Genomic DNA, 27,057 nt, shown 5'->3' with positions numbered 1-27,057 from the left:
TCATTGCTGGCTATCTGTATGGTTTTGCTTCGAAGGCTGTGGATGGCCAGCAGGTCATTGGTGCTCGTAAGTGCCTGGTGGGTGAAGAACTGCTCCATTTTGTCCAGCATGCCCAGGATTTCTCCGGGACGCAGGTTTGTCGGACAGCTGCTGTGCTGGTACTGCGAATGGGGAGGGGCCTCAGTAATGCCTGGCTTGGCACATTCGATGGCCTCCTCACTGAAGCTATACGTGGTGGAGCAAGAGTCGTCACAGTGCAGGTAGTCTTCGATGTCCTTGCGTGTAATGTCAGGGCGCACCTTCTTAAGCGATGAGCATAGCTGGTCCATCGGATCGTTGTCGCCGTTCTGCGAGCGCCCTGCACACATGCGCACGGGCAGCAGCTGCGAACGCACCCAGCAGTTGACAATGGTCTCGCGCGGCACATGGCTCCAGGCTTCTCCCAGCAGTAGCAGGGCGTCCAGAATGGAGATGCGATTGCTCAGGTCGGGGTAGTTGAGATAGTGCACCACCAGGTCGGCCCTGTACTTGCATTTGAAAACATTGAGGACGCCCCCATAAAGAGGCTGCAGCTCGCGCATGTTGGATTGCACGTACATCAGCTTGACGCGGTCCGACTGGACGCTCACGTGCGCGGGGCACGTGTCCAGAATGAGTACAGAGTTGTGCTCCACCTGTTTCTCGAACTCCCACAGCCACTGTTGGAAAATGTTGCTTGTCATAAACGAAGATCGCTGCCAGGTGTACGTAACAGGCAGCTTCGGCATGTTGTCGCGCACCTCCTGAGTCTCGCGCTGGCTGTTGATAACCAGCGGCTTGATTTTGTGCGTGCCGCTAGCGTTGCAGCATAAAAGCACCGTGAGCCGGTCGTCGGGAGAGCAGCTCTCGGGGCTGGGCTCGCAGCCGCCGCTGAATGGTGCTCTTTTGTAAAGTATGGACGTCTCGCAGCAGCTGTACACACGGACCGGGTCGTGGTCGAGCAGCGCATGATGGTAGTTCCCCAGACCGCAAACTCCCGCGCCCATGTCCTCAAGCGTGCTGCGACTTCCATCCTCTTTGGAACCGCTCTTGAGCGCGAAGCCGTGCCTCTCCTTGAACTTGTACAGCCAGCCGTTGGACGCTTTGAAGTCCGTCGTGCCTAGGACCTGTGCAAGTTGTTTGGCTTTCGCCTGTATGGCACTGTCGGAAAGCGGAACCTTTTCTGATGTCTTCTCCAAAACCCACTGAAGCATGGCTGCGTCAATGTCCGCGAACTTCAGATGGGCAGTAAACTTGCGTTTGGTGACAACGCCACCGCCGCCGCCAAAGCTGCCGAAGCCCGCGTCCGCGCAGAATTCGACGGGCTCGCTGCTCCGTTTGCGCATCATCTTAGCGACCCCGGTAGAATGCACCGCGTACGCATCGGCAACTTGCTTCTTCGAGATCCCTTTGTCCAGCGGGTCAGAGGCCTGGCCCTTGTCATCTATCGCTAGCATCGCCGCCGCTGTCTTTTGTCTCTTGCTTGTCGTTGTTGTTGTGCTGCTGCTACTTGTGCTTTCACCGCTCTCGCTGCTAATGTTTTGCAGAGATGGTGTCGCCATCTTGTGGCGGTCTTATCGATTGGTTGGTCGCTTTTGGATTGACTTGGACGGTAGCTAGCCATTTGCATTCTACGCATACGAAACCGAAACCGAAACTTTTGCCACAGCAGTATAGTCGTAGTTGTAGTTGTCTGTAGCTTTCAATTTAAAATGGAATACGAATCTCAACTTGATTCATGTCCAGATTTATTCAACCAAGTTCTACAATTACTATGCAGACCTGAATGATCTGAAGAATTGGTCAGGCTGCTGTTCGTCATCTGAAAATCACGACAGGAACGTGGCTGCATCCAATCACTTTACCTTCTCGGGTCACGAGCTTGTACTCGATAGTTGCCGATGTCTGCAAGCACGAAAATTAAAATTAATTAAAATTCAATCACAACTCCCGACGAATTTAGTATCACGCAAAAAAAAGTATCAATTTGTTCAAGTGAGCTTTTGAACTCTTCAGTACGAAACCAAATACAACAATTAGGACCATCCCTTTCTTCACTACCGGACAAATATAATAATCAAAATAATAATGTGGTTGTTGTGTTTTTATAATGTCGTCCGACCACCACTGACAATCGTGACGAATAATGCACCTTAAAACGTACCGCAGGGTAGATCTCTCTCACGGGCAGTGTGTAGCGGTAGGTGTAAACGTGGCCCTTGCGCATGGGGCACGCGGGTCTGATGTGGCCGCCGATGCAGGCGTCCACGTGCGGCTCCGGCAGCTGGAATCGGTGCCGCTCGATGTACGCGCTGATCTCGTTGAACGCCGACGGCGTCGTGAACGCTGCACGCACACACCGGCCGCGTTCAGTCGCTCGCCACATACGTACATGTAACATGTAGCATGACAGCAAGATAACAGAAATGCTGACAGGAAGTAGAACTGTTCGATCCACCCAAGAATTGTTTGTTTTGGGCCGCTGGAGATAGGCGAAAGTTGATAGATCTTGGATTGTGCCAGGCGGTTCATGCAGTATCAGTGTCCAAAATCGCGCGGCCAGGATTATCACCTCAGAATATTCCAACGATATTAGTATCACTGCACTCAAACGCTCTCTTTCCCTCCCATCACTTGAATCACGCCGCATAATCTCACGCCTTTTCCTGCTTCACCACTTCTTCCGCCATCCAGCTTCAAGACACCCACTTCTAAAATCCCCTATTAGAACTTCAAATCGCCCTAGCCATAGCCACCCCATAGCAGGTACCAAAACCCGTACATTAGCAATTAAAAGTTCGCTTTTCCCCAACGCAATAACCCTCTGGAATTCCACGTGAAATGGTCATCGGGGGGACGGCGATATACACTCGCAGATTTAAATGTTTATTAAAAATGTTTAGGAAAACGAACGCCTCCGTACAAAGGCTGTGCAGTTGTTCTCTTTTTTTTTTTTTCTGGGTACAACTGTGGCATTAAATGTTCCACAATGTGCCAGCTCTGAAAAGACTTGAAAACAATGGATTGCGCATGAACGGCAAGATATTGTAGGATGCCCGCAAATATGAAGCGGACATTTTGTAAAACTGGAAAAGCATTCTATGTGAAATTTTATTTGTTCACTTCTTTATGTTTTTCTTTCTTTTTGTCGCTTTAGGACCGCATAGGCCAAAAATACATGGTCTCGTTGACACGGCACGCAAGGCGGGAAATATGAAATGGCGAATAAGCAACAGCAATCGACTCACGTGCGATAAATGTAGCTTCGAAAGTGACTCTTGATCCGATTTTGACGTAGCAGGGCTGTTTCTTGCAGGACATTATCGTCACTTTCCTCACATTGCCGTGACCTGCGATTTCAAACATGGACCGTTTATCAGACGGAAGTCGACGTCGGACGGATCTGGCAGACAAAATAAAGTGCGGCGCTTGAGATACTAAACAAACTTGCGTGAATCGATAGCAAAAGCCAAAGTTTTCTGGTCTGTTTATCTCCAGTTCGTACTGCTCCGTTATTTATTTAGAGATACTGTCAATCCACTGCGCTGGAACAAGGCACAAGGCTGGAACAAGGCAAAGTATAAACTACAACAACGTCAATGAATTATTGACACAAAGAGTGAACAAGGAGAAAGATTGAAGTCATGGGATACAACAATAGGATCGTCGGATTGTACAGTTAGTTGAAGACAAGATAACATATTCAATACGTGGGATATATGTGAGACTAGAACTTACTCATGCGTCACAAAGTAATTTTTTTCTTCCTTACCGTCATTTTCCCCCAAAACCCTGGCACTTCTCAGCACGCAATTCCCACCCTCCCCCAAGGAAAATATATAGATACAAGTAAAAAACGAAATACATGTGGCCCGGTCACTACCCGGAAGAACATATGCCTGTCAAAACAAATCAATCAAGAGTGAAAATAAAGTCCCTAGGGGTGTTCGAAATTCGAAATTTTCGAATGCATATAGTGCATGTTAAAAATTATTCGAAACGAAATTGTCAAGTTTTCGAATAATTGCCATGAAGTTCGAATAGGGCGCGCGCATCGCAGTTTTTTAGACGGCTGCTTCAATAATAGGGCCCACTCTGTCGTAGCGCAGCATGCTGCCGCGATCGGTCTGTGTAAGAATCGGATTCAGCTCCGCAATGCAGCCCACCTGAGTGGCGGCGTTCATAATGCTCGCATATACAGGGCGTCCCAGCTAACTTGGACCAAGATTTATAAAAAAACTAAGCATTCTTCAGAACTCAAATCGGGTAGATGTTGTTTTAGAGTTTATCTAAAGTTACAGTACTATTTTTTCGGTCTTCTATTTGAATAATTAGTCGAGATAAAAAAAAAATAACTTTTTAAATATAGCTTGAAACGTTCAGGCGTCAATAGGAAAGTTGTGGAGCTCCACAAATATTGTCCAACCCAGGCACTTCAAAGGAGATAGACTTAGCGTGGCCGTTTTTATTCCGGAAAAACGGAAGCCCACGGAGTTTAAAAAATACCACGTGACAGCGCGCTCCGTGAGCCCGGATGAGCCGCGATTACAGCGCTCTCAACCGTGTTTTGTAAAAAACTTCACTCGCTTCGCGCCTTTCGTGCTGCCCAAGACAGGGCTTCCCGTTGTGCTTGGTTCCAAGATAAGCGCCAGTGGGTTCGGGCGACAATTGAAAGAAAGCGCGGCTCCTGTTCTTCAGCGCAATTCCCACGACGTTATCAGGCTTGTTATATGCGTCTTTGCTTGTTGGGATCTTGCTCCCGAATTCCAACTCATGAGATTGTCATCGTTCCTCCTTATGCATTCTGATAACGTGACAGCGCAATTATCGCCACAGGTATTTCTAGATGTTTTCAGCGAGAATCCTGTAGTTGCACGTATTTTCTTGTAATACTTCGGCCTATGTTCATTGCCCAGTATATAGGGGTTGGATTTAGTTTTTTTTATTTTCTGAGAATTCGGCGGACATTTTAAATAACAAATAAATAACGAATTGGTTTATTTTTCCTCTTTTACAAGGAAAGGATTTGTGGTATTTCAGAACGCAGTTTTCAGCTTTTTTCGGCGAATTTTATTTTCTAGGGATGAATTACCTTTTTTTTTTTGGTGATCATGGCGCATTCCTGTGACTTAGAAAGTCACTCACAGTGCCCTTTGTGTCAGGCCGAGCATTCGATTAATAACTAATTACCGCACAAATGGTCGAGTTTAAAGTACTGCTTCTTGAAGAAAACGATATCGCCATTATAAAAAAGTAACAAGGTAAATGATGCAACCGTCAGACAAAATCTCAAGAGGAAGTTAACTGCTAGAAGGTGGGTTGTCATGTCACTGTTGGTTTGTTTCGCTGTGTTGGTCAAGAGGACGCGGCATATTAGGTGGCCTGCGAGTAGCATGACATTTTTCGCGATGCTTATGCATTGTTTCGAGTCAGTGTCTTTGCATGCTTAACAGCTGTACAAAGCGGGTGATGAATGACGAGAGTATACAGCGCTACACGAGCAGACATTTGGAGAAGAGGTTGAGCCTCCTGGTCTGCAGAGGAGTGTAAAGTAGCGGCGCATTACCTCAAAACGCAAGGATTCGCTACTTAATCCAACAGTACCGTTGCGTCACCACTATACTCTATCTTGCGTTCTTTCATAATTCTATCCTTTGATTGAGCACAACTCCTACTGAATAGCCAGCATCGAAATTATAGAGGCCCGTGTACTGCGCGATGTCAGTGCTCGTTGAAGAACCCCAGGTGGTCGAAATTTCTGGAGCCCTTCACTATGGCGTCCCTCATAGCCTAAATCGTTTTGGGACGTTAAACCCCTATAAAGCCATAAAGCCATAGATCAATGACGAGCGTGTCATAAATACCGACCGTTTCCGGTTAAAACCAGGCTTATAAATTTGAATTTAGCGTGCTGTTGTCGGTTTTCTCAGTTTAAAGCAAAAAGTCACACCCCTAATTATATAATTAGTCATGCAGTTGGTGTTATGCGCTTGCATGCGCTGTTCTCTGCTAAGCAGGCGGTTCTCTGGCCCCAGTCAAGCTGTTCTCACAGTTTTTTGCCAAGGAGGCCGTTAACATTGTAGCGGATGTTGAGAATAAACTTCGGATTTGATTTGATATGTGATGTCAGTTTCGGGGTGCTGAACCGAAATGAAAATTATTTCAGATGCAAAGATGAAAGACGTAAAATTCCTGATAGCTCATCAGTTGATGAACTGATAAGATGCACACATTTTCTTTATTCTGTACGCTGTAACTGTACAGCGTACAGCCCAGCCCTGATGGTCCCAGACCTTCGCGGACAAGCGGCGCGATTGGAACAACAGCCCTGAGTTTCCTACACATGGGCCCCGCGTATTCTCCGCACTTGTAAGCATTGGTGCACACCAAGAATTCGATGAACAGGCATGCTTTTGCGCACGTGTAGTCTTTACAGCAGATGATGACGCGGCCGTATTGCGAGTGCATGTTGATTAAACGTGCCAGACGTATTTTCACTACAAAAAGAGAGAGAGAGAGAGAAGCACGTACAAAAGGAACCACAGTGAGACATGCAGTAGCCGTTCACCCTAGCGCAAAAAAAAAAAAAAACTTTGCTAGTAAATACTAACTAGACCAACCAAATCTTAATATTTGATAAGCGTCGCTCTCGTTAGGGCACGTCCGGAATGAAGAGAGATGTGACAGGAGGTGATCGCTGAAGAATCCGCACGGAGTGCCAGTGCTGAATCCCATCTCTACGAGTCGTCGCTATTGTTCCTGTAAACAATTATGTCGCTCACCCACACTGGCGGAACGGCCAGTAATCTACTCTACCCGCTTTAATCCTTTGCTAACATGTCGTTATTCTACCACCAATATGAGAAATCGTTTCTTTTTTATGCGACTTGGTTTATCTTTTCTTTCTTAGTTTACTTCTCCGTTTTTCTATTATGTATTCGCGGATTTTCTTTTTCTTTATCTCCGCGGCGTTGGACATCCAGTGCGATCGCTGCTTCTTTCCCTTTCCCTTCGTCACCACACCGGGCTCCAGCATGGGGTGCACCGTCTTTAACCAGCTCCATCTTCGCCTAGCGGGACATGTGTTGGCTGCTCCGCCCCCACGTGCTCCTGCTCAGTAGAGCCAAAGAAGAAGGAGTGCTGGCAGCGGACACAGCGCAGAAATGTCGTTCCTGTGGCTCTACGGGCGAAAGCCGGCCTTCGGCAGATGTGAGTGCAAGCGTGCAGGACCTAAGCCATCCATTGCAGGGGCGGAACCATGGTGTTCGCCTCATACTGCGTGCATGGCTGCTTAGCTGTGTTGCACGTATGTGGACTATCTCATTTTACGCCGATGAGGTGCTCTGACACCGCGATGCTGAGTTATGTGTTGGGTTACGGCTTATCTCCTGATAAAAAGAGAACCCGCTACTAACACCTGGTGCCGCTTGGAAGCGGCCCTTGCGCAAGTGCACCCGTCGTTTGCCCGCCTTTTGTCGGTGAATTTCTGGAAATTCCTCAACAAATTCAAAATTAGTTTGAAACTTAGTGGTGCATCATGGTGGTACACCACCATGTTCTCAGTGTTCAACTGCGGTGAAGCGTAATGTCGAGGACTTTTTAGGACCTGTGGAAAGAAACGGGTGCAAAGAGGAGAAGACAGAACAAGCTGGTCAAGGCTCGGATGTCCACTGAAAAGTTTTCTATTCAGCGAAAATTAAAGTGCGTGCTCATCGCAAGTTACACTGCGCTGCAAAATGCTCAAAATATACATACAAGCCACATCGTACTGTTCGAGCACACTGGCCTTTGCCTCACATTTGGGGTCCTGTATACACCGGTCATAGCAATGGAGAGCTAACATAAGCGCCTCGAAAACTATCCTGCACATCTGAGGAGAGAACTTCGATCATCAGGAACGTGGGCTCCCAGGAATATCGGGATGGGGTGGTCATCTGGCTGATCATTGTCCCCGGTGCTTGTGCATGCCAGCATGACAGTTAATAATAACATTGCCCGGCTAGACACACTAAAGGCCGTGATTCTTGAAAAAAAAAGAAAGAAAATCCTGCAGTTTTAATATGGCTCCACAGGAGTTTGGAGGGAGATAATTCAGAAACGAAATGCGAAGGAACAGTCACGCTCAATAACGAACCACGACGTGCAGGAATGTATGGAGGGAGAGGAATAGAGTAACTTATAGTGGAAAGCTCCTAATGAATTTCGGAAACCTGTTATGCTTTAACGTGCACCCCACTTGTATCGCAAATCACCAGGGCGACATTTGGCGACTATCAAAATGCGACCGCGACGAAATGGTGTTCAGTACATCCTGATGGCTAGCACGTATTGTTCTAAGTGACTTATTTCTCCCGCCCCGCTCACCGCATGTGGCAATGTCGCACGATAAAAATCTAAATTACATAAGAGGTGCTAATAGGGTCAATTTAGAAGGTAAACATGTTTTAGGAGAACGGGTGCAGAAAGCACGAAATTCAGTACATTGCTAAGCAGAGAGCTAGTGGGTGCGTGTGCCCTTGCGGTCGTATTCTTTATCAGCATTCCTATCTCTTTCCGATAGTACATATCTGCTTTCATACGCGAGGACTTTCGTAGTGTCTTTTGTTCTATGTTCGCGGTCGCACTGTGTCAAGGAAGGACGTATACGAACTCAGCAAATTATTTCGTAGGACAATGACAGGTGCTAGGGGAGGGGCGGAACCTTGATAGATCTTGCGCAGCGCCTTTAAAATTTCCCCAGATAATGCAACAGGAGGTTCAACAGACTGTTAATCTACTTTAGATTATTATGCTGGGTTCGCACTTCTTGCTTGACAGGGATGGTCAACCTATCCTACGTTCGTACTAAAATTGGGCCATCAAAAAATTGATTCGTCGGCGAATTTTATTGCCCGAAATCCGGACAGCGAGACCGTTCATGATAGACCGTGCTCTCGCTGAATGCATTTATTTTCAAAGAAGCTTGCACACTTGCTATGCTGCTCTGGATATGCATGTCGAATTACGCACGTCAGCTTTGCCAAAGTTACCCGGGAACTTGTAAGTCATTTAAACTGGCACTGGGCTATAAAGCTGGCACTGGGGCTATTTCTTCTCCGTGTTTTTGCCTTTCTTATCTCTTCTCGTTCTCCCTCTATCCTACTCCTTCTTATGCTTCCGCCAGATAGGAATTCATGAATTTAAACAGTTCGCGTATCGTTTGAGTGGGCCGTCGTTCTTGTTCCGTCCTTTTGCCTTCTTCGTAACCACAAAGTAGCGCTCAAAAGCAAAGATGTATGTTACCGAGGGCCCCAAGTCTCTGATGCATTAGGATTGTCGGCACGCGGAACTGTCCAAAACACAGCGCGATTTTTTTGTCAAACAAAACGCGAAACAATGGACCGCGCACCAGTAGACTCTGCAGCGGTCTTGAGGATGCGAGGAGAGATCCGTTGCCTCATCTCTTGCTTGCCGCGAACAGGTCTTTTCACGATTTCAAACCCGCATGCTCGCGTTGATGCGCAGTTCTTGTTCTCACTTACCACAATCCTTGAAAGCCACCGATTCAGCTGCGGCGCCAGCGACTGCTGCTGCGACGACCAGCAGCAAGAGCACCATCTTCTCACGGAGCGCGCCCGTCCACAACATGTGCAGTATCGGTTTCTCCGATTCTTCCGACTCCGTGCAGTCCGGGGTTCTCGGTTGCTCTGCAGGGCGTTGTTGAGAAACGAGGGTGAAAACAGCGTCCTCCCCTCTGCCCGTCCCCCTGCCCTCGCAGGGACACCTTTTCTTCGCCTCTGGACAGGCTTCTGCTCATGAGCGGCGTTGGGCGGGCGTTGAACTCGGACCACCCTCCCGCATTTTCTTGCGACTCGCGCTCGGGAAGGCCGTTTCTGCATACCCTGGCTGACCCCTGCTCCCCTATTGTTGTTCGAGAGACGTGCAGGGAAGGAGAATGGCTGGGGAGTTTTGACGGGAAGAGGAGGAGGATGGTCACGCTCGAGAAGGTACCCAGGTGGGCCTGCGTTGAATTCCAGGAAGGACGCGTGGAGGTTGCGCTCGTGAGAGGACACACGTACGCATAACGGGTGATATCGAGGGCCGTATAACGCTTTCTTCGGAGGGTCCATGCTAGGCCGCTGGAAAATCGAGAATTACACGGGACTTTGCGGCTAGTCGAGGTATATATATCCGTAGTCTTGAGTTCTTCGCGTCGCTGTATATTGAAAAGCCTGCGAGACTTTCGTCCTTCTGTGAAATTGGGGAATGTGATTTCACAATATGAGAACGAAAAATTTATGAAGGACTAATGCGTTGTTTCAGCCACCGCGAAATGTCGCATAAACAGTAAACCAGAATGTGTCCGATTTCTTTGAAGCTCCGTAGAAGTACTTCAAGGTAGAGCTAAAAAAAAAAAATTACGCAGCCGTGTTTTATGATTACACACTGCCTTCTTAATTCTTGGCTGTCATGACTCAGCAGCGCTCGATAGATAGCCGCTCACGTACGCTATTTACATGGTAGGACTTCTGTGAATAACGCGAAAAACTTTAGAAAAATGATGCGAACGGATAATAAAAATCGACTGAGACTGGCTGTACCCCGTCTTCTTCAATTTGCTAATAAAGAGAAAACGCTTTAATTTGCTATCTTCGAAAGAGCAGCGAGATGACATTCGAATGTATTAACATTGGAAAAGGGAGACTATTGGATACTTCGTCGCGAAATTTCCACCTGAACTTCGCGATGCATCGTGTCGGAGCTTGTGCACCGTTGCAGATCCTTAGAAATTTATTGGGCCGGAATTTATCGTCAGGCAAAAATCAGGCAACCCTTCAACACAGTTTTTCAAAACCTGAGGGTTCAACAAAGGTTCAAAAACACAAGCCTCGACGCGCAAATTCCGCCTTCGAGTGCAAGTTCAAACCACGCGCTTTCATTTCAAAAAGGGACCAATGTGGCGCCCCCAAGTTTTTGTTTCCTCAGCTACAGTTGTCGGTGCTCTATCGCACTCATAGGGGTAGTTTCGGAACAAGCGGAGCGCTTTGTCGGCCGGCGACCGCGCGCACGCCCCTCCTAGCGCTCCCGGCAGCGCATGCGCCGAACTTCATTGACTCGATTCATCTCATCTCTTGACCCATCCCGCGCGGCCGTTCCCTCACTGAAGGCAGTGTGCAGCAGCCGAGCTCTGACGACGACCGCCGCTTTTATCGGCGCGGAACGAAGTAGCAGCGATGGAACGCGGTAAGTTTGGCGGGGCGTGTCAATGGGGGGCCTCTCCTCTTTTATTTCCGACACTGCACATCCGTTCGCCTTCCTTGCGCCTTTTCTCAACGGTCGCGAAAGCTGTCGCCTGCACTTCGCACCAAAATAGGTTTTTCGGCGAGTGTAACACGATAGCGCCTTTTACGAGCTCGAATTTTTGGAATGCGTTTGATGCGTTCGCTCCCGTTAACTGAGGCTTCTCAAATGTCCTTCATGTCGTATTGTTACGTTGGGACCGATTTCAGAAAGTTGCTTAGGTGAAAGGTGGGACGAATATATCACCCCGGGCTTGCGTGCTATCTCTTCCAGCTCTGGTTTTGCTTTCACTTGAAGACCCACTTTAGCAGCAGAGTTCATTCACCGGACATTTCTCGAGGCTCACAACGCATGCTAGTGGAAAGCAGACATACTTAAGTGCAGCGCATTTTTAAGCTGTGCGCTACCCGTCTTTAACGTTATAACTTTGATTTCGAATCACTGCGAGAGTTGGATGCAGCTTCGCACCATCGCAATTGTTTCAGTAAAACTTGTTTATTTTTCTAGCGAGGTAAGAAAACCCCGCGGCGCACCTTCGTGCCACGCTCGCAAAGGTAAAAGGCTTTTGGACCGAAGCCAAGTACTGCCAGTATTTCTGGTCGAAAGTATTTTCGTTTCGTGCGTCGTTCAGAACACATATAGTTATCGCTTGCATAACTATGAGGAGTCGTTTTCAGTTACGCGTTCGCGTTATGTCACGCGCGCACTGTTAGCTGCCGACGCAGCCCTGTGCAACAGCTGCAACTATTTTATATTTCAATACTTTTTCGTAACAGTCGTGCACATGTATGCTTGGTTGCATGGTTACTAGCGGTCCGGCTCCAGTTTCGTCGAGTTTTTTTTTTTTTGCGCTTTTCGTTCATTTGCAAGATTGATAAATGGGTGGCCTTATTTCATTAATTACTGGTGTTAAGGAATAGAAAAGGAGCAATCTAGCTGTTCTTCTAATGCGTTTCATTAGAAAGCCATCCGCCTTTCCGTTTGATACCGTATACGTGTGGCATTGAAATCGAATCCGAAACGGTCGACCGCCCGCGTATGCGCATTCCTTGGGTTGAACTCGAGGCGCCAGGCCCTTGAACGCATCCGGGCGAACAAAGAGACCCAAGATATGTCGCAGAGTCTGCCTCTACCCGGTGTGATACCTATCTCCCTCCGCCACGCCGGCTATATTTACACCACGACAGACGATTCACTCCCCGAATTCTTTGGCCGTCGCGACTGCGGTGAGCTAGACGTAGCCGTAGTAATCTCCACAATGGGAAAGCTGCCCCTGGTATCCGCTTGTTTAGCTCTAACGTCACCTTTTTGCAATTGTTTAATTAGCATAACGTACGGAAACTCAATTACAGCGCTTCATACGCGCCCACTGCGTCTCAGTTTTGGTTTCGTTTCTTTCAGGCTGCTAAATCTTTGTTTGAACATTCTTCTTAAGCTTTATGCTAAAAGAAAGAAAAAATTTATTTAATAAAAAAAAATAATGTCACAATTTGTTGCAGAAGGAAACATATTTGCTTAAGGACAGTTTGGACCAATGCCGCATGGCGGGAGGCTAGCCGCCTCCACATTCTCCACTAGTTGCAGACGGGCGAGTGGGCGAGTCTACCATGGTAGATGCTCAGTGCCACGGCATCTGCGTGCAAAGCTGTTGAAATTTGAATCTCGGGGAAATGTTCGCAGTCGTGTAGCGCGGTGTGCTGACGTCCTGTGACCACCGCACTCGCATTTACCACGTTACTGGTGTGAACAGAACGGCAGTCCGGCATAAATTCGACCTTGCCGCGTAGAGGCAAACGACCTTGACGGCCTGTCATATCCTGTGCGGCCGCTTCACGGCATTGTCTTCGCTGAAAATAGGAGCCTCGCACTGCCGTGACACGCCTACCCAGCGATCAACGGTCTCGAGTACCCCAAGCTGGGGAGCGTCCTGGTTACCGGACAGGCGCACGGCGCCGATAACGTGCCTGAGCGTAGCGTGCGGGAGCAGACACGCCTTGCTCACTCGTGTACCGCCGATGCCATGAACACGCTAAACATTTGTACCGGCCTGGCAGCCGCTGCCGACTGTTCGCCCATGCGGTTCGACTCTGCCGTCTATGAGAAGGAGAGCGGCGACGCTGGCAAGGGTGAGGCTATATCTGAGCGCCCGCAGACTCTATCGAGCATGCGGCATCCGTCGTTTGAATTGCTTGCGCGAGCCGTTGCCTAGAAGAGACAAAATGCATTCCTGGTTGGTTCGTTTAGCTGCACGCTTCACGCGGGAACGTCACTTCTTTTTTGTTATTGTCAAGCCAATAAAACAGCGCCTGACTGCTTTTTAAGCATTGTTTTCTGTTGCTCTGAGCGTATTGCGTGCGATGTTGCATATGGTTATTGTTACGAAATGTCGATTGGTGTGCGCGCTTAACTCAGTGGCAGGGTTTGCCCGATTTTAAAGCCCTATCTGTTGTGCGGTAGTAATTATTACGCTGTAAGGTGAATTAGATTTTTTTTTTGTCTGCTCAAAGGGGGCCTCATGTCTTCAAGAAGTGAACAAATTCGAGCACAGATTCACAACTTTGATTACCACATGCCTTTATGTCCGTGTACTGAATCGCTGAAGCTGCCCAGGCATACTCTATCATTCATGCCATTACCGACTGTAATTTGTGCATAAATTTGCAGTGCCTAATAAAGTTTGATTGAAGATTTTTGTCTTTGCACAAATGCTGTCGGTCGATGCGGGTACTGCAGTGCTTGCTTGAATACATGAAAAATGAATGTCAAGTATCGGAAGTAGAGAGAAATGTTTTAATTGATCTGGTCTGTATGGATGTTGCGTGCAGTGACCGATGAAGCCTTTGTCACCCTGGCAACGGATGACACCTACTCGCTGGGTGCCCTTGTGCTGGCCTACTCCCTCAAGAGGGTGCACACCTCTCGGCAGCTGGCCATCCTCATCACCAACACAGTCACGCCACAGATGAGGTGAAGGCTGCACTTATGTACCAAGCCCATGCACACCACTGTTCCCTGTGCACTACATGAGTGAGGTGTATGCATGTGTTGACTTGATGATAATGTGTCATAGGTGTAAGGGTTCTTGAAAGGACTATACACTCAGCTCTTGAGCATTCCTTTCTCTTGTGCTTAGACTACAGTTTTTTCTGGGCTTCTTCAGTGCAGAAAAGTTTTATCTGAAAATCTGCAGTTGAACCACAGTTGCCAAATTTGGGATAAGGGTTATCACATATTCATGCTGTGCGATTTGGCTGTCCACTGGGGTCTTTTTGTGCTTTGCATTTTTGGTAATATCCCTGAAAACAAAACATTGCTCTGAGTGAAGCTTGCTGTGGGCATTGAATTTCTTGCAGTTCTTAAAATTCAGTACATTGTTTGACAGTCTCAAAATTTTAGCTCCCTGCAGCGTGTGCATGTGTTTCAAGTTTCCAAGGGTACTTGACGCTATGAAGGGACTGTTAACTCTTGTGGGGTCGAAATGTATGCCTTTTGGAAGGGCGTCAAATGTACAGTTTTTATGCAGTGTTTTGTTGAGAGGGAAGTCTAACAAGTACTTGTGCTGGCTTATTGTAGCATCTTCCACACTCAGTGGCAGTATTTTTTCAGTGAGCAAACGAATTGCTGTATAAATTGTATGTAAATAATGCTTAGAGTTCAGTAATGTGATACAACATAGTTTGGGATGATTTCTTCTTATATAGTGATGTCTACATAATAGAATACAAAGGAAGAAAGCATGAAGATGACAGAAAGGAAACCCTAGCAACATTAGTCTTTACACAGTCTGGTAATTCAGCTGAGTTTCTTGGCTGAAACAGCTTTCATACTAGACATGGTATTGTTATTGTAATGGGGCCTAATATTTGATACCATTAAACACATTGAGTGCTCAGGAGTTAGGTTCATTACCCTTGTAGCCTGTGTTTGAAAATGGCTGTTTTATGAAGTACTAGGTGACATTACTTGGCATATTAATGTCACAAGGTTTGTCCACCCCTGGGCCCCGTAGTTTGGTTCACAGTGGTGAATGGCTTTGTCTTCCCTCCTGTAATGTGGTAATGTGTTTGTACCTGTGCAGGTCGCTGCTGTCACAGGCCTTCGACCTTGTGGAGGAGGTGAACCTGATGGACAGCCGAGACCCAGCCAACCTTGCCTTGCTCAATCGGCCCGAATTGGGTGTTACATTCACAAAGTTGCACTGTTGGCGGCTGGTGCAGTTCAAGAAGTGCGTCTTCATGGATGCAGACACATTGGTGAGCTGACTGTGTTCACCTGTGAGAATGCAGAAAACTTTCTTTCAGGCTGGTCTGAGTGATGGATTAGCAGTCTACCTTTTCCACACTGCCATTTCACACATGCACACCTCTCCTCCTCTGCCCTCACCATGGAGCTGCACTGGCTGAAAGCGTACCAATAGCTTCTAGCATGCATGCACAGTTTATGCTGGTGACAGGTGCAAGCAACAGATGGTGGTGGCTGTGAAGCGTGCCCCTGTCACTTTGCATGCGGAGTTGGCACCCTATGAAAGTGGACCATGCCTGCCTCATCTGTGTGTGTTTTTTCAACCAGTCTTCTGGGTAGCGGACGAATTTTCACTCCCCAGAGGGCACCACATCTTGTCAAAAAGGGTGAATTGAATGTGGTGAAAAATTCAAGCATTGCTTGCACGCTCCTTTCGTAGCATTGTAACTACGTGGTACTAGAGATATTGAGGAAGCTTGTGAATAGTATCAAATTTTACAGGAAACTATAATGCCAATTTAGAGTGCTCTCTTGGATTTATTTAGTATGTTTATACAAGCTTGAATATTCAGTTACTGATGCAGCAACTTTACAGCATTCGCAAAAGAGGTGGCCAGCCAGGTTTCAGAAACGTACATGTATGTTACAGTGAATCATGATTTTTAATTTATTCATTAGAATTCTACGTAGGGCTCTTATTTTTTTTTGTAATGCCAAGCTTTTCCTGATTTCTGCACCCAGAGTGAATTTCATGAGCGGCTTATAGCCCAATTCAACTCTAAAAACTGCCTGAACAGAAAGGTACCCTCCTAGTGCAAACTGCTACAGGCACCATGCGAAAACTATCAATAGCAAATATGAGTTGTGAAACTATGATTGTGAATTCATAGATAATAGGTGTCTATGATTAACAATATTTTTCAAGTATGCACAAAATATTCAGTAGAATTGTGTTGATTATAACTGTGTGCTTGCATGCGTGTGTATGAGCGTGAGGGATTATGCCATTTCTAGCTCTTGTGTTCGAAATTGAGTCTTGCCTAACCTAATGTAATAGCATTATTTACCCATAGCTTTCTCATTTGTCTTGTCAAAGTTCATTATGTTCCTTGAATTTGCCAAGAAGTTAAATTAGTATGTAAGTGTATTAGTATACTTCTTATGTTTCAATGGAGGTAAAATGTAAAAATGCTCATGCATTTGAGTGCATGCTAATCTCTGGGTGTTTGAAATTAATTAGTCTAGGTCTTTCTGCTACAGTATGTATCATAGTCCGCTGGGCAACTGTGGCACAGCAAAAAGTATTACGGGGTGATAATTGTCATGGCTGTACCAATTCCAGAATCTTGCTTCTTTAATTGAACTTCCCTGTTGCCTGTTGATTCGTGCTGAGTCCAAGTATTTAAAACAAATATCAGTGTTTGTGTGTGCAAATAAGTACAGGAAACAATAGTAGCTGGTTATTACATGTTAATGATACTCCATTTTCTTTGATACTTGTGAAGCATGCAGTGTGTAAACCTTGGTGTTATGCTGGTTTGTAGTGAGCAGATTGTAATTGTGATTGTCATTCTCTATCTTTATAGGTACTCCAAAACTGTGATGAGCTGTTTTCCAGGGAAGAGCTCTCTGCTGTCCCAGATGTCGGTTGGCCTGACTGCTTCAATTCGGGAGTGTTTGTCTTTGTCCCCTCAGAGTCCACCTACAGTGCACTCGTCAAGTTTGCTGGGGAGCATGGCAGCTTTGATGGCAAGTTGTGTTTTGTTTTCTGAAAGAATGACTTGCATTCATTGAGTCTTGTAAACTGTGCAGACAAATACCTGTAAATACATTTTGTGGAAAGCATGTACATAAAACCTTGTTAAAGGGGCACTGAGAACTCTCTATAATTAATGTTCTGAGTAGCAGTTGATTTTCTTTCTAGTTGTGTTGACGTTTGTCAGGCATCAAAAAGGACCGGTATATCGGCGAGAAAATAGGTTCTAAAAATCTTCCAGCTAGTCTATTTAAGCTTGCGACTTTCTGAATGAAAAGGACTGGTTGCCCCTAATTTGTAGTGAATGGCAGTGTAATGTAGCCTGTGGCAAGTAGGCCAGCGTCCAGTAGGCCAGCGTCCAGTAGGCCAGCGTCCAGTAGCCCAGCGTCCAGTAGCCCAGCGTCCAGTAGCCCAGCGTCCAGTAGCCCAGCGTCCAGTAGCCCAGCGTCCAGTAGCCCAGCGTCCAGTAGCCCAGCGGCGAGTAGGCCAGCGGCGAGTAGGCCAGCGGCGAGTAGGACAGTGGCGAGTAGGACAGTGGCGAGTAGGACAGTGGCGAGTAGGACAGTGGCGAGTAGGACAGTGGCGAGTAGGACAGTGGCGAGTAGGACAGTGGCGAGTAGGACAGTGGCGAGTAGGACAGTGGCGAGTAGGACAGTGGCGAGTAGGACAGTGGCGAGTAGGACAGTGGCGAGTAGGCCAGTGGCCAGGTGGTTCTGTCTGCACAGATGCGCCGGTTATTATAGCTATTTCTTATCATTGTTAAACGATAACGACTCAGCTTCTTTGCAGTGCAGTGAATTCACAGTTTAGGGTGACCACAGTGAACTTTAGTTTCTAAGAATAGAGAAAACATTGATGGAGAGGCCAAGTTCTAAAAATTTCTTCATGAAACTTGTCATGCTGCTTACAGTTAATTGGTAGTATGTGTGCTGGCAGCATATAAAGTGAGTAGCTAGTCGAAAGGTCACAGCTGTTTCTGTTGGTCAAATGTTTTAGGGGAATCCCCCAAGGTGGAGTAGATTTGTAATAAGGGAGTAATTACTCATTGGCATCCACCTGAGCGCAGCCATATGGCTACAAAGGAAAGCTATACAGCTTTCTCAGAAACTTCGTAGTTAGAGAAGCTGTTTCTGTCATTGTGGTAGCAGAAATTTTAGACTTCACATGATAATGTAATGCGTAGAAAAATAGATTGGCAACAGTGAAGGTGCCTATTAGCAGCTTTTCAAAAAGGGACTAGAGAGGATTCCATTATGCATCATATGTTGGTGAGCTCCCCTCACAGAAAACTGAACTTCAGACATAATAAGCAACATGCCAGCATGTTCAGCTGCAAAGGGATACTCTCAAAAATTGAATGCAGATGAATGGTCAAAAATGTTCAGTTACATTCAACACTCTGAATCTATTTGCACATCTCGAACATCAGTTGACCTTGCTGATTATTTATCGCAAGCAGTTGATCCTGTGCTCTGGATCCTATTATAGCATACAAGTAAGCTCTTAATGTTAGTGTTTACTGAGGTATTATCATTGGCAGCTAAAGCTGCAAATTGTGAATGCTCATGCCTTCTTGATTGTTGTCAGCAGCTGCTTCAAAGTGAGTGTGGCAGTAAATTTGCATATGCTTACCATTTGCAACAGGTTAAATAGAGAACAGCTTACCGAACCGGCTCTGGTTTCTCTGAGTTTGTTAGTTTCTTCTTTTATAACTAACTATTCCAATGATTTTCATGAGCACATTTTATTCAGCAGTGTTAACCACACCTTTCTGCTTTCTTCTGTGTGCTTTTAAGCACACATTTTGCTGTATTAAATTAGTACAAGTATTTTCTACTTGTTTAAAAGCAACGTTGTTTTTGTTGTCTCACAATGGTAAGTGTGGCCATATTTTACAAATTTTGGGACCATACTTATGTTGAGATCTTTCAGTAGTGGTGTCATGGGCAGAAAAAAATGTGGCAATGAGAGATGATCTATGTTAAGGAGTGATCATGTGCTTTGTATTTCAGGTGGTGATCAAGGCCTTTTGAACCTGTACTTCCATGACTGGGCAACAAAAGACATCAACCGCCATCTTTCATTTATTTATAACATGAACTCAAATGTGTCCTACACCTACCTCCCTGCATACAAACAGTGAGTGGATCCTGCTGACCTTACTTTTACTAGATTTGCCAGTATCCATTGCTTTACCAGTTTAGAACAGCATTTAAATATTGGGAAGTTAAAATTTTAGCTGATGTAAATGTGCAGGAGTCTTTTGGGCATTGTTTGTTCAGGACTACATCCTTCCTAAGCTGATCCTATATAAAGTTCAGTCATGACCTACTGTATATGGGGCAGCACATTTTTCCAGCACCGGTGGTGTGCTGATGCACCAGTGCTGGCGATTTGCTTTTGTTTGTAGTTTTTAGTTTTCTAAAGCGCCACTGTTAACAGTGGCGCTGTAACTCATTCCCACCACAAGACCACGACCGACTGTGCGGGTTGCAAGAAACCACAATCACAATCTGCATGTGTGAAATGGTTGGGGGTGTTATATGTCGATCACAAGATTGTAGTTCATTGTAGCACTGCACAGTGTGAATTGCCAGCATGGCACGTGCCTGTGGGTGCCAATGACTGGCTTTCCATTTTGCGGAACCTTCGCACACTTCACATTTCATTTCACGAGTGTGAGAAAGCTGCGCGCTCCAACTTTGCTTTCAACGACCACTGGCATTGACAGATCAGGGTTGTGCTTATTCCAGCTTTTATAGGTTCCTTCAGCCACTTGGACTTTGCTGCCTCTAATATGGCTGCAGTGCTGTGAAAGGACTGCAGCCACTAAAAGTTTGCAGCCGCATGTTACCTCAATTTTAAAAGTCCACTGTTAGAGTGCCACATAATAGCGATACCCATACAGTGAGGCTTGTTAAACTCATTGTTCAGAAATTCAGCAGGCCCTTTCTAACTAATTTTGCTGGCCATCTGGTGGAGAGCAACATGAAGAGGAAAAGAAGAAACACAAAACCCTGCTTACGAAAAGTTACCAAAGTTTAGTGCTTATTTCTGTGTGATGGCACTACAAAGCACCAGTGTCATTTTTCCAGCACATTATTTCGCAATCATGTCCGCAACCAAGCTCATTAAAAGGAAAATCTTTCCTTGGGGCATTCACAGATTTAGTACCGCGCTTTGTAAGGTACATCACTCAAGTGAATGTGCTAACCAGCTTTTTAAGCATGCGGTGAGAAAAAAAAGTGCAAAGGGATTATTGCACCATTTTAACCGTCGTAGCTGAGCTCGTGAATTCATATGAAGCTTGAGAATGCTGGATGGCTGACTTGCACAGATATCACAGGTCATGTGCATCTTTGTCGTAGAGACTTTTAGAAATCCTCCCGCTTCAACCGCTGGCTCGTTTGTGGTGAAACTGCACATGGAACTTGCATACTGTGAGCACTATACCTGATTCGGCCATGCATAATGCAAACTTAGAATTGTGTGTGCCAAGACAGATTGTCCAAAAGCCTCCAAAGCTGGGTTTTCACCAAAGGGTGGCAGTGATGCTAAGTGTAGTCTGTAGTGGTGCAGATGATTATATGCGGCCGAAAAAGGTAAGTACCACTGTCAAACTGAAAATGAGATGAAAGTTACCACAGTATGCACGCTCTGTGCGCAATTTCATCTCAAACGAGCCAGCGGCTAGGCAGGGAAAATTTTTACGGCTCTACCGGCGGGGTTGGTCCCTACTCAGTGGTCGTGTGGTATTTGTTTCTGCCGTATGCTGCCGTAGAAGAAAGGATGTGCAGGTTGCCCTATACACTAGGTCGTGGTTTAGTTCAACTAAAAATGTGCTACCTTAGTAGTTTGTAAGAAGCCTATATGTGAATGTGCTGCCTTATGATTTCTAGTTCTGTTGTATGAAAATCTTGCTTTTCAGGGAAAGGTCAGGCTTCAAAACCTTGTTAATCATATCGCTTAATTTCTGATTTTGCCTTTACATTCTCTGCAGCATTTTATAGGCAGTACCCATAGGTTCTGTGTTAGGCAGTATTGACTTTTGTGAAAACCATTTAAATACAATTCGTAGTCTTTGCTTGGGTTTACAGAAGACTTTGTTTACTGTAGAAAATTTCAATAAAATGTGCAAAATTATTCAAACAAAAGTGTTGAAATTACAGCATCCTGGTAGCTGCAAGATGCCATTCAGGGTTTTCTCTTGCATAGCGCAGGCTTATAAACTAGGCAGCATGGGCTCTGTAGCATTGCCATTTCCAGCTTCCAGACTTTTTCATGCCTACATCTGAAAACTCTGGGCACTCTTCATTGAATAAACATACGAGACATGCCATTACAATGAAAAGAAAACCATCTGTTTCCTTTCCACCAGTGGAATAGAGCTTATTGCTGCATGAGTGGTTCAGACTGTTATCTCCCAAAGTGAAAAAAATATTGTACTGTGAACCACCCATTATGTGGCGTCACGAGCAGACAGCATATGCAAGACCTGTCCTCGTTCATGGTGCCGGCCAGTGCTCATTCCGACCACTTAAATTCTCACCTTTGCAAGCTTGCAAAGGTGATGGTTTGGTTTGGTCTATGGGGCTTAACGTCCCAAAGCGACTAAGGCTATGAGAGACGCCGTAGTGGAGGGCTCCGGAAATTTCGACCACCTGGGGTTCTTTAACGTGCACTGACATCCCACAGTACACGGGCCTCTAGAATTTCTCGTGTACTGTGCGGTGTCAGTGCACGTTAAAGAACCCCAGGTGGTCGAAATTTCCGGAGCCCTCCACTACGGCGTCCCTCGTAGCCTTAGTCGCTTTGGGACGTTAAACCCCATAAACCAAACCAAACCATCACCTTTGCAAGCAGCAGTTCTACTTAGCTTTATGGGCTCATTACTGTACTATAGGCAACCATCCAGGTTTAGCTGTCATCCAGGTTTAGCTTGATTCTAAGGAAGTGCTGAATGCCCTTTGACCAACTAGAACGTGCGAAACACAGCACGTGACGAATTTGGTGTTATTGCATGTTTTGCTTTCTTTCTCCTCTTGTGATGTTAGGTCTCGGAGGTTTTGCATTTTTATGGTTACCATGTCCCTCACTCCCTACTCCCCTTATGTGGGCTTGCTGTTAAGTATAAGAATGGCTAAAGGGAAATGTCAAATGTACTTACTCATATGAAATTTTTTTGTGGCTTTAGACTGAGTTCTACGTTGTGGATCGTGTCCTCTGCGTGCAGGTTTGGCAAGGATGTCAAGGTGGTCCACTTTCTGGGCCCTGTGAAGCCCTGGCACCACACGTTCAACCTGCTGACGGGCCATGTCCAGCCGCAGGGTGACAGCCAGCACATGTTTGACCACCTGCAGTTCTGGTGGGAGCTCTTCATGACGCATGTGCAGCCCAAGCTGTTCCCAGAATGTGTGAGTCCCTGCGTTCACACATACTACACTGTGCGTGATTATCTATGGCATACACAGAGTAATGCGTAGCACCAAGGTTCTTCGTGCTGATTAGATTCTGTATAAAGAAGCACTCTTCCACTGACTCTTCTGTTGGTTGATTGTAGCCTTAGTACTAGTGTTAGTATGGAATGGTGCTTGCAGATTCCATTGTGTAATGCTTCTTGTACAGCTTTGAATATGCACTTAGTGCTTCTGAGTTCTCAAGATGTTCAGATCTTGTCTGACGGCCAAACTGCTGAAAAAGCAATCAGTGATCAGATGGCAACAAAATTTAACCTGTGCAATGTGATCTCTGTACAACTTTTGTGCACATATTTGCGTTAATTTCTTTCAAAGGCCATTTGCTAACATGGAAAAGAAAGCAAATACAGTCAAGTCCACTTATAACAATACTGGTTATAACAATACTGGTTATAACAATACTGGTTATAACAATATATCGGATATAACAATGGTCGGTCATGGCACCATCAGCTTTGCCTTGTGTTCTATGGTAAAATAAACTGCTTATAGCAATGCTGTCAAGGCACATTATTGGTTATAACAATTAAATCTGGTAATTGAGTGTCAACCATTACAGAAAAAGAAAAGAAATGCTACAACCACACCAGCAAAACCGTGCTTACAACACAAAAGCGTGCATGTGTGGGGCCGACCAATGGACTAAGCTGGTGCAGCAACGCCACGAAAGCAAAAGAGGCAGGCGTCATCGCGGCAGGAGAGCTGCTGCATTGCTGCATTGGCTACGCACGCCATGCATACCCCTAATCAGTCAGTGCAGCGCGCGTGCATGCAGCCAGCGCGGTTTTTCTCTTGTCAGCTGTCACCGCACCCTTGGTTCTGCATGCTTCTTGAATTTCCCATAAGAATAGCTTCCAAAAAGCCGGCTTGATTCCTGTGACGTCGAGGTGCGCAAAGCTCCCGATGGCGCAGTGATGGCGGTGCTTTGGTCATCGGTGAATGGTGAACATTGTTCCTGTTCCCTGAAGTTCGATTTAACGAGCTTTTACAAGCATTAGAACAAGCAAACCCCTCTGGGTATTTACTGTCAATAAATGCTCTGAAGTTTGTCATCCTTTCTTTTTTTTCGGCACAACCCTGTTATAACAATTATTGGTTATAACAATGGTATTTCCATGGCACTTGAATATTGTTATAAGTGGGCTTGACTGTACTACCATATTTTTACTGAATGAATGTGCTTGCACAGTAAATGCATATCCTTCAAAAATCATTAAAATGTGGGGAAAAAATAATTGATTCAGTGCACGTTTTATACTGCACAATAAGCGCAGCTTTCAAAACTGCGCCAATTTTTTGTTGTTGAAAAAAAGTGCGAGTAATTACATCGTGCAGAAATTCAAGATAGTGCTGATCAAATTAGTCTGGTAGAAGCATATGTTCATTCATTTCTTGTCAGTTTACATCTTGTGTTAATCAATTTGCAATGCATTTTCCATTTTCTCCTTCCCCGTCCACTTCTGTGTTCATCTTTTGCTATGCTCATTCATCCCCTCATCCAGCTTCTTCAAAAATAATTGAGCAGTCTCCCCAAGTAGAAGCTGCAGCAAGCAGTTTGGCTGGACCCAGGAACTATTTACATAGAATCAGTCCACATATTTAACAAGAGAACTGTGTAGGCTGTAATATTGTGCATAATAGTGCACTGTGAAAAAGCTTGAAGCTGGCACAACAGTGCAGTTAAAAACACTTTCCAGTCATTATAGGTTAACAAAATTAAAATGAGAAGAAATAACCACCATGCAGGTTAAAATGAACTCTGTTCATCTGTAGATTTTTCATAGCCTACTACAGGAAAGTGCTTTTAACGGTGTTGTGAGTTTCACATTATATCTCACTTTGTTACCATAATGACACCCTGGCTTAAGTATTCAGTGTTCAAATTGAAAGGAACCAAGGGTTAGGGTTTGAGGTTTAGAAAATATTATTGTGGGACTGAAAAGATGGCAATAGATAACAAAGGTTAGTTTTACACATGCTGAGGAAAAAAAGGTAAGAACTGACAGGCGTTTCATAAAATAAACGTCAGTGTTAGAATGCAGTTTCTTTGAGCATGGTTAGTAGCAAAACAATGTTCCCATTTGCATTGTTTCAGGCTGGCCTTGCCGGTGAGATGTCGAAGCTGACAATCAAGACAGCAGAGGAGCTGCGGCGCAGTGGGACCGACCAGTCCGTTTACGGGGGTTCAGAGGCGCGGCAGTATGCCTGGGAGCGGGGCCAGATCGACTACATGGGCGAGGATGCGTTTGCCAACATCCAGAAGAAGCTAGACTCTGCCATGACGCCACCTGCCGAGCCCACCATCGCTGAGGGTACACCCCAGATGACAAAGGGTGCTGAGAAACCAGCACCAGCTGCCAAAGCACCATCTTCGAAGTCCAAGAAGCAGAGCAAGAAGTGAATGCGTGGTGCTCGGAGAGCTTGCTGAAAATTAAATCTAAAAATCTGCATACTTAGGGGGCATGTGGAGCCAGTATTTTTTTGCCACCGTGCAATATTGCTATGTGCACTGTTCTGCTCATTGACAGCTGTCATACATCATGTTTTTGGTTTTTTTTAGTATAGAGCCTTTGTATGTGAATTGGTCTACTCTTCTTTCCAATTTTTGTTTGTGCCAAACTACTAGTAACTAATGCTCTCGTGTTTGAGCCCCACAGAAGTGCTTTTTGCTCGTTTTATATATTTAAACATTAGTTTACCACCTGGATCTGTTACCATAGTGGTTGTTGCTGTGTACAGGTGATTTTTGCTACTCATACATGTATAGTTTTTACAAATTTGAGATTTTCTTTTTTCTCGTGGAGCTGGTCTTTTGAGCTCGCATCGTCAGCTGTGCACTTTTTGATGCTGGTACGTTTATGGCCGACTTTACTGTTGCTTCCTTTTAGGATGTTGAAATGTGGCAAATGGAAATATATATTATACACTGATGTTGTATGCATGTTGTCTTTCTTCATAGGTTCCTGTGAACACTTTTAAGATATTGACTTGAATAGTAGGCTTTGGGTGCACATCTTCATAAAATAGACACTGACAATCAACATGCATTTAAAATGTGTGGTTCATGTCTAAATGAAGCTTTCCCTCTCTAAACCTCTGGGGAAACGTGCTCATCTTTGGTTGAGAGCATTTTACATGCCACTTTTGTGCCACTTGCTTGTGGTTACAAACAGCTTTTTCAGTGGTGCCAATGGCCATTTCGATGCCATGACAATGACTTAATGCCAGGCATTAGCAATGAGTTCTGTAAAAGTGTGGAGAGTTGAGCTAGTTGGTGCATGGCAAGATTGAACAGCGCACGCAGGACAAGGACACAGAAAAGAAGCGACAAGACACGAGCACTGACGACGCAGAAAAGAGACAAAACGTGAGCGCTGGGACACAGAAAAAAAGCGACTTGTCTTGTCGCTTCTTTTCTGTGTCCTGGTCCTGTGTGCACTATTCCATCCTCCCTAGCAATGAGTTCAGTGGGTTTCAGCAGGAAAAGTTATTTATGAGGCTTTACACCAAAACATTCAGTTGCTAATGTACATATAGTACATGTGGTGGTCTGCCAAGACTAGTCATAGCAAGACGGGCTGTGTTTCAGATTTCAGCGACTCTGCTACAAATTGCGGTGGCCATAAGTTATTGGAAATGATATGCAAAATTACTTGTGCACTGGATTTATCTAAAGCAGCTAGAGATGATCCAGAGCCCGCTGCTAGGGTGCACCTCCTAACGATTTCCCCTGTTTGGCTCGTGTAATTAAGTTAATGCATTGCTTGTGCTGCTGACTTTTATTTCAAGAATATTACTTGTTGCAGGTCAATATGTAGCTTCCTGCTTTCTTAAATTTGTGGTAGCGGAACATTCATTTTGATTCAGAAGCAGAGCAAAGTTCAATTGTTATAGTATTCACTTCGCAGTGCATGGCTATTTCTGCACACGCCTAGTGAACAGTTCCAAAACCTGTGCTGCAGCTTTTGACTTGTGGCTGCTGGTGTGGTGGGCACATCGGTGTTAGCGTTTCACAGCACCTCCTTTCAAATACTGAAAGCACTACAGGAAATGGTGTGGAAAAGGTGAAAAAGAAGGAGGGAGGTGAAACAGCTTCGTAAAGTGCAATTGTGGAACATGCTGGGAGTCTGCAAATGCGTTTAGAGCACGTGGAAGCTGAGTTTTAGTTTGTTTACAGATAACTTCCACAATGTTGGAGGCTGGGCAGCCTGAAAGCATGCATGCTGCAGGTAGAGCTTACTTTGAATGTATCTGTTGGATGTAAACAAGCAGTAAATCTTTCGA

The 27,057-nt window shown here is 45.6% G+C and overlaps 2 protein-coding genes across 3 annotated transcripts; one reads left to right on the top strand and one right to left on the bottom strand.

Moving 5' to 3' along the window:
• Positions 1-1,836: 1,836 nt before the first annotated feature.
• Positions 1,837-9,615, bottom strand: LOC149341583 (NPC intracellular cholesterol transporter 2-like). The gene is made up of 4 exons (XM_089541999.1): positions 9,540-9,615; positions 3,267-3,368; positions 2,183-2,364; positions 1,837-1,923 (listed from the first exon to the last, which is right to left on the bottom strand). Exons 1-4 carry the CDS (start codon positions 9,613-9,615, stop codon positions 1,837-1,839), a joined length of 447 nt encoding a protein of 148 aa, XP_089398125.1.
• A 1,436-nt stretch (positions 9,616-11,051) lies between these two features.
• Gyg (glycogenin 1) lies at positions 11,052-25,703 on the top strand. 2 transcript variants are annotated; one of them, XM_089543677.1, is made up of 7 exons: positions 11,052-11,241; positions 14,124-14,265; positions 15,377-15,551; positions 17,127-17,289; positions 19,309-19,435; positions 22,530-22,710; positions 24,869-25,703. In XM_089543677.1, exons 1-7 carry the CDS (start codon positions 11,232-11,234, stop codon positions 25,172-25,174), a joined length of 1,104 nt encoding a protein of 367 aa, XP_089399803.1. In that variant the 5' UTR covers positions 11,052-11,231; the 3' UTR covers positions 25,175-25,703. The 2 variants fall into 2 exon arrangements, with proteins under 2 accessions (XP_089399803.1, XP_089399801.1); XM_089543675.1 differs by lacking the exon at positions 11,052-11,241 and adding an exon at positions 12,863-13,424.
• Positions 25,704-27,057: the final 1,354 nt, after the last annotated feature.

Source organism: Amblyomma mixtum, chromosome 5 (genome assembly GCF_055824585.1).
Source record: "Amblyomma mixtum isolate Tamu chromosome 5, ASM5582458v1, whole genome shotgun sequence".
Lineage (NCBI taxonomy): Eukaryota > Metazoa > Arthropoda > Arachnida > Ixodida > Ixodidae > Amblyomma > Amblyomma mixtum.
This window is presented reverse-complemented; position numbering and strand designations above follow the sequence as displayed.

What these genes read in the sequence shown, in the direction of transcription:
- LOC149341583 (XM_089541999.1), bottom strand. Translation starts at nt 9,615, where the DNA reads ATGGTGCTCTTGCTGCTGGTCGTCGCAGCAGCAGTCGCTGGCGCCGCA. An exon ending in CGAAGCTACATTTATCGCAC is followed by an intron (nt 2,365 to 3,266) that starts GTGAGTCGATTG and finishes GTGTGCGTGCAG; the next exon opens with CGTTCACGACGCCGTCGGCG. An exon ending in TGAGAGAGATCTACCCTGCG is followed by an intron (nt 1,924 to 2,182) that starts GTACGTTTTAAG and finishes TCGTGCTTGCAG; the next exon opens with ACATCGGCAACTATCGAGTA.
- Gyg (XM_089543675.1), top strand. Translation starts at nt 13,319, where the DNA reads ATGAACACGCTAAACATTTGTACCGGCCTGGCAGCCGCTGCCGACTGT. An exon ending in TCATGGATGCAGACACATTG is followed by an intron (nt 15,552 to 17,126) that starts GTGAGCTGACTG and finishes CTATCTTTATAG; the next exon opens with GTACTCCAAAACTGTGATGA. An exon ending in TACCTCCCTGCATACAAACA is followed by an intron (nt 19,436 to 22,529) that starts GTGAGTGGATCC and finishes CTCTGCGTGCAG; the next exon opens with GTTTGGCAAGGATGTCAAGG.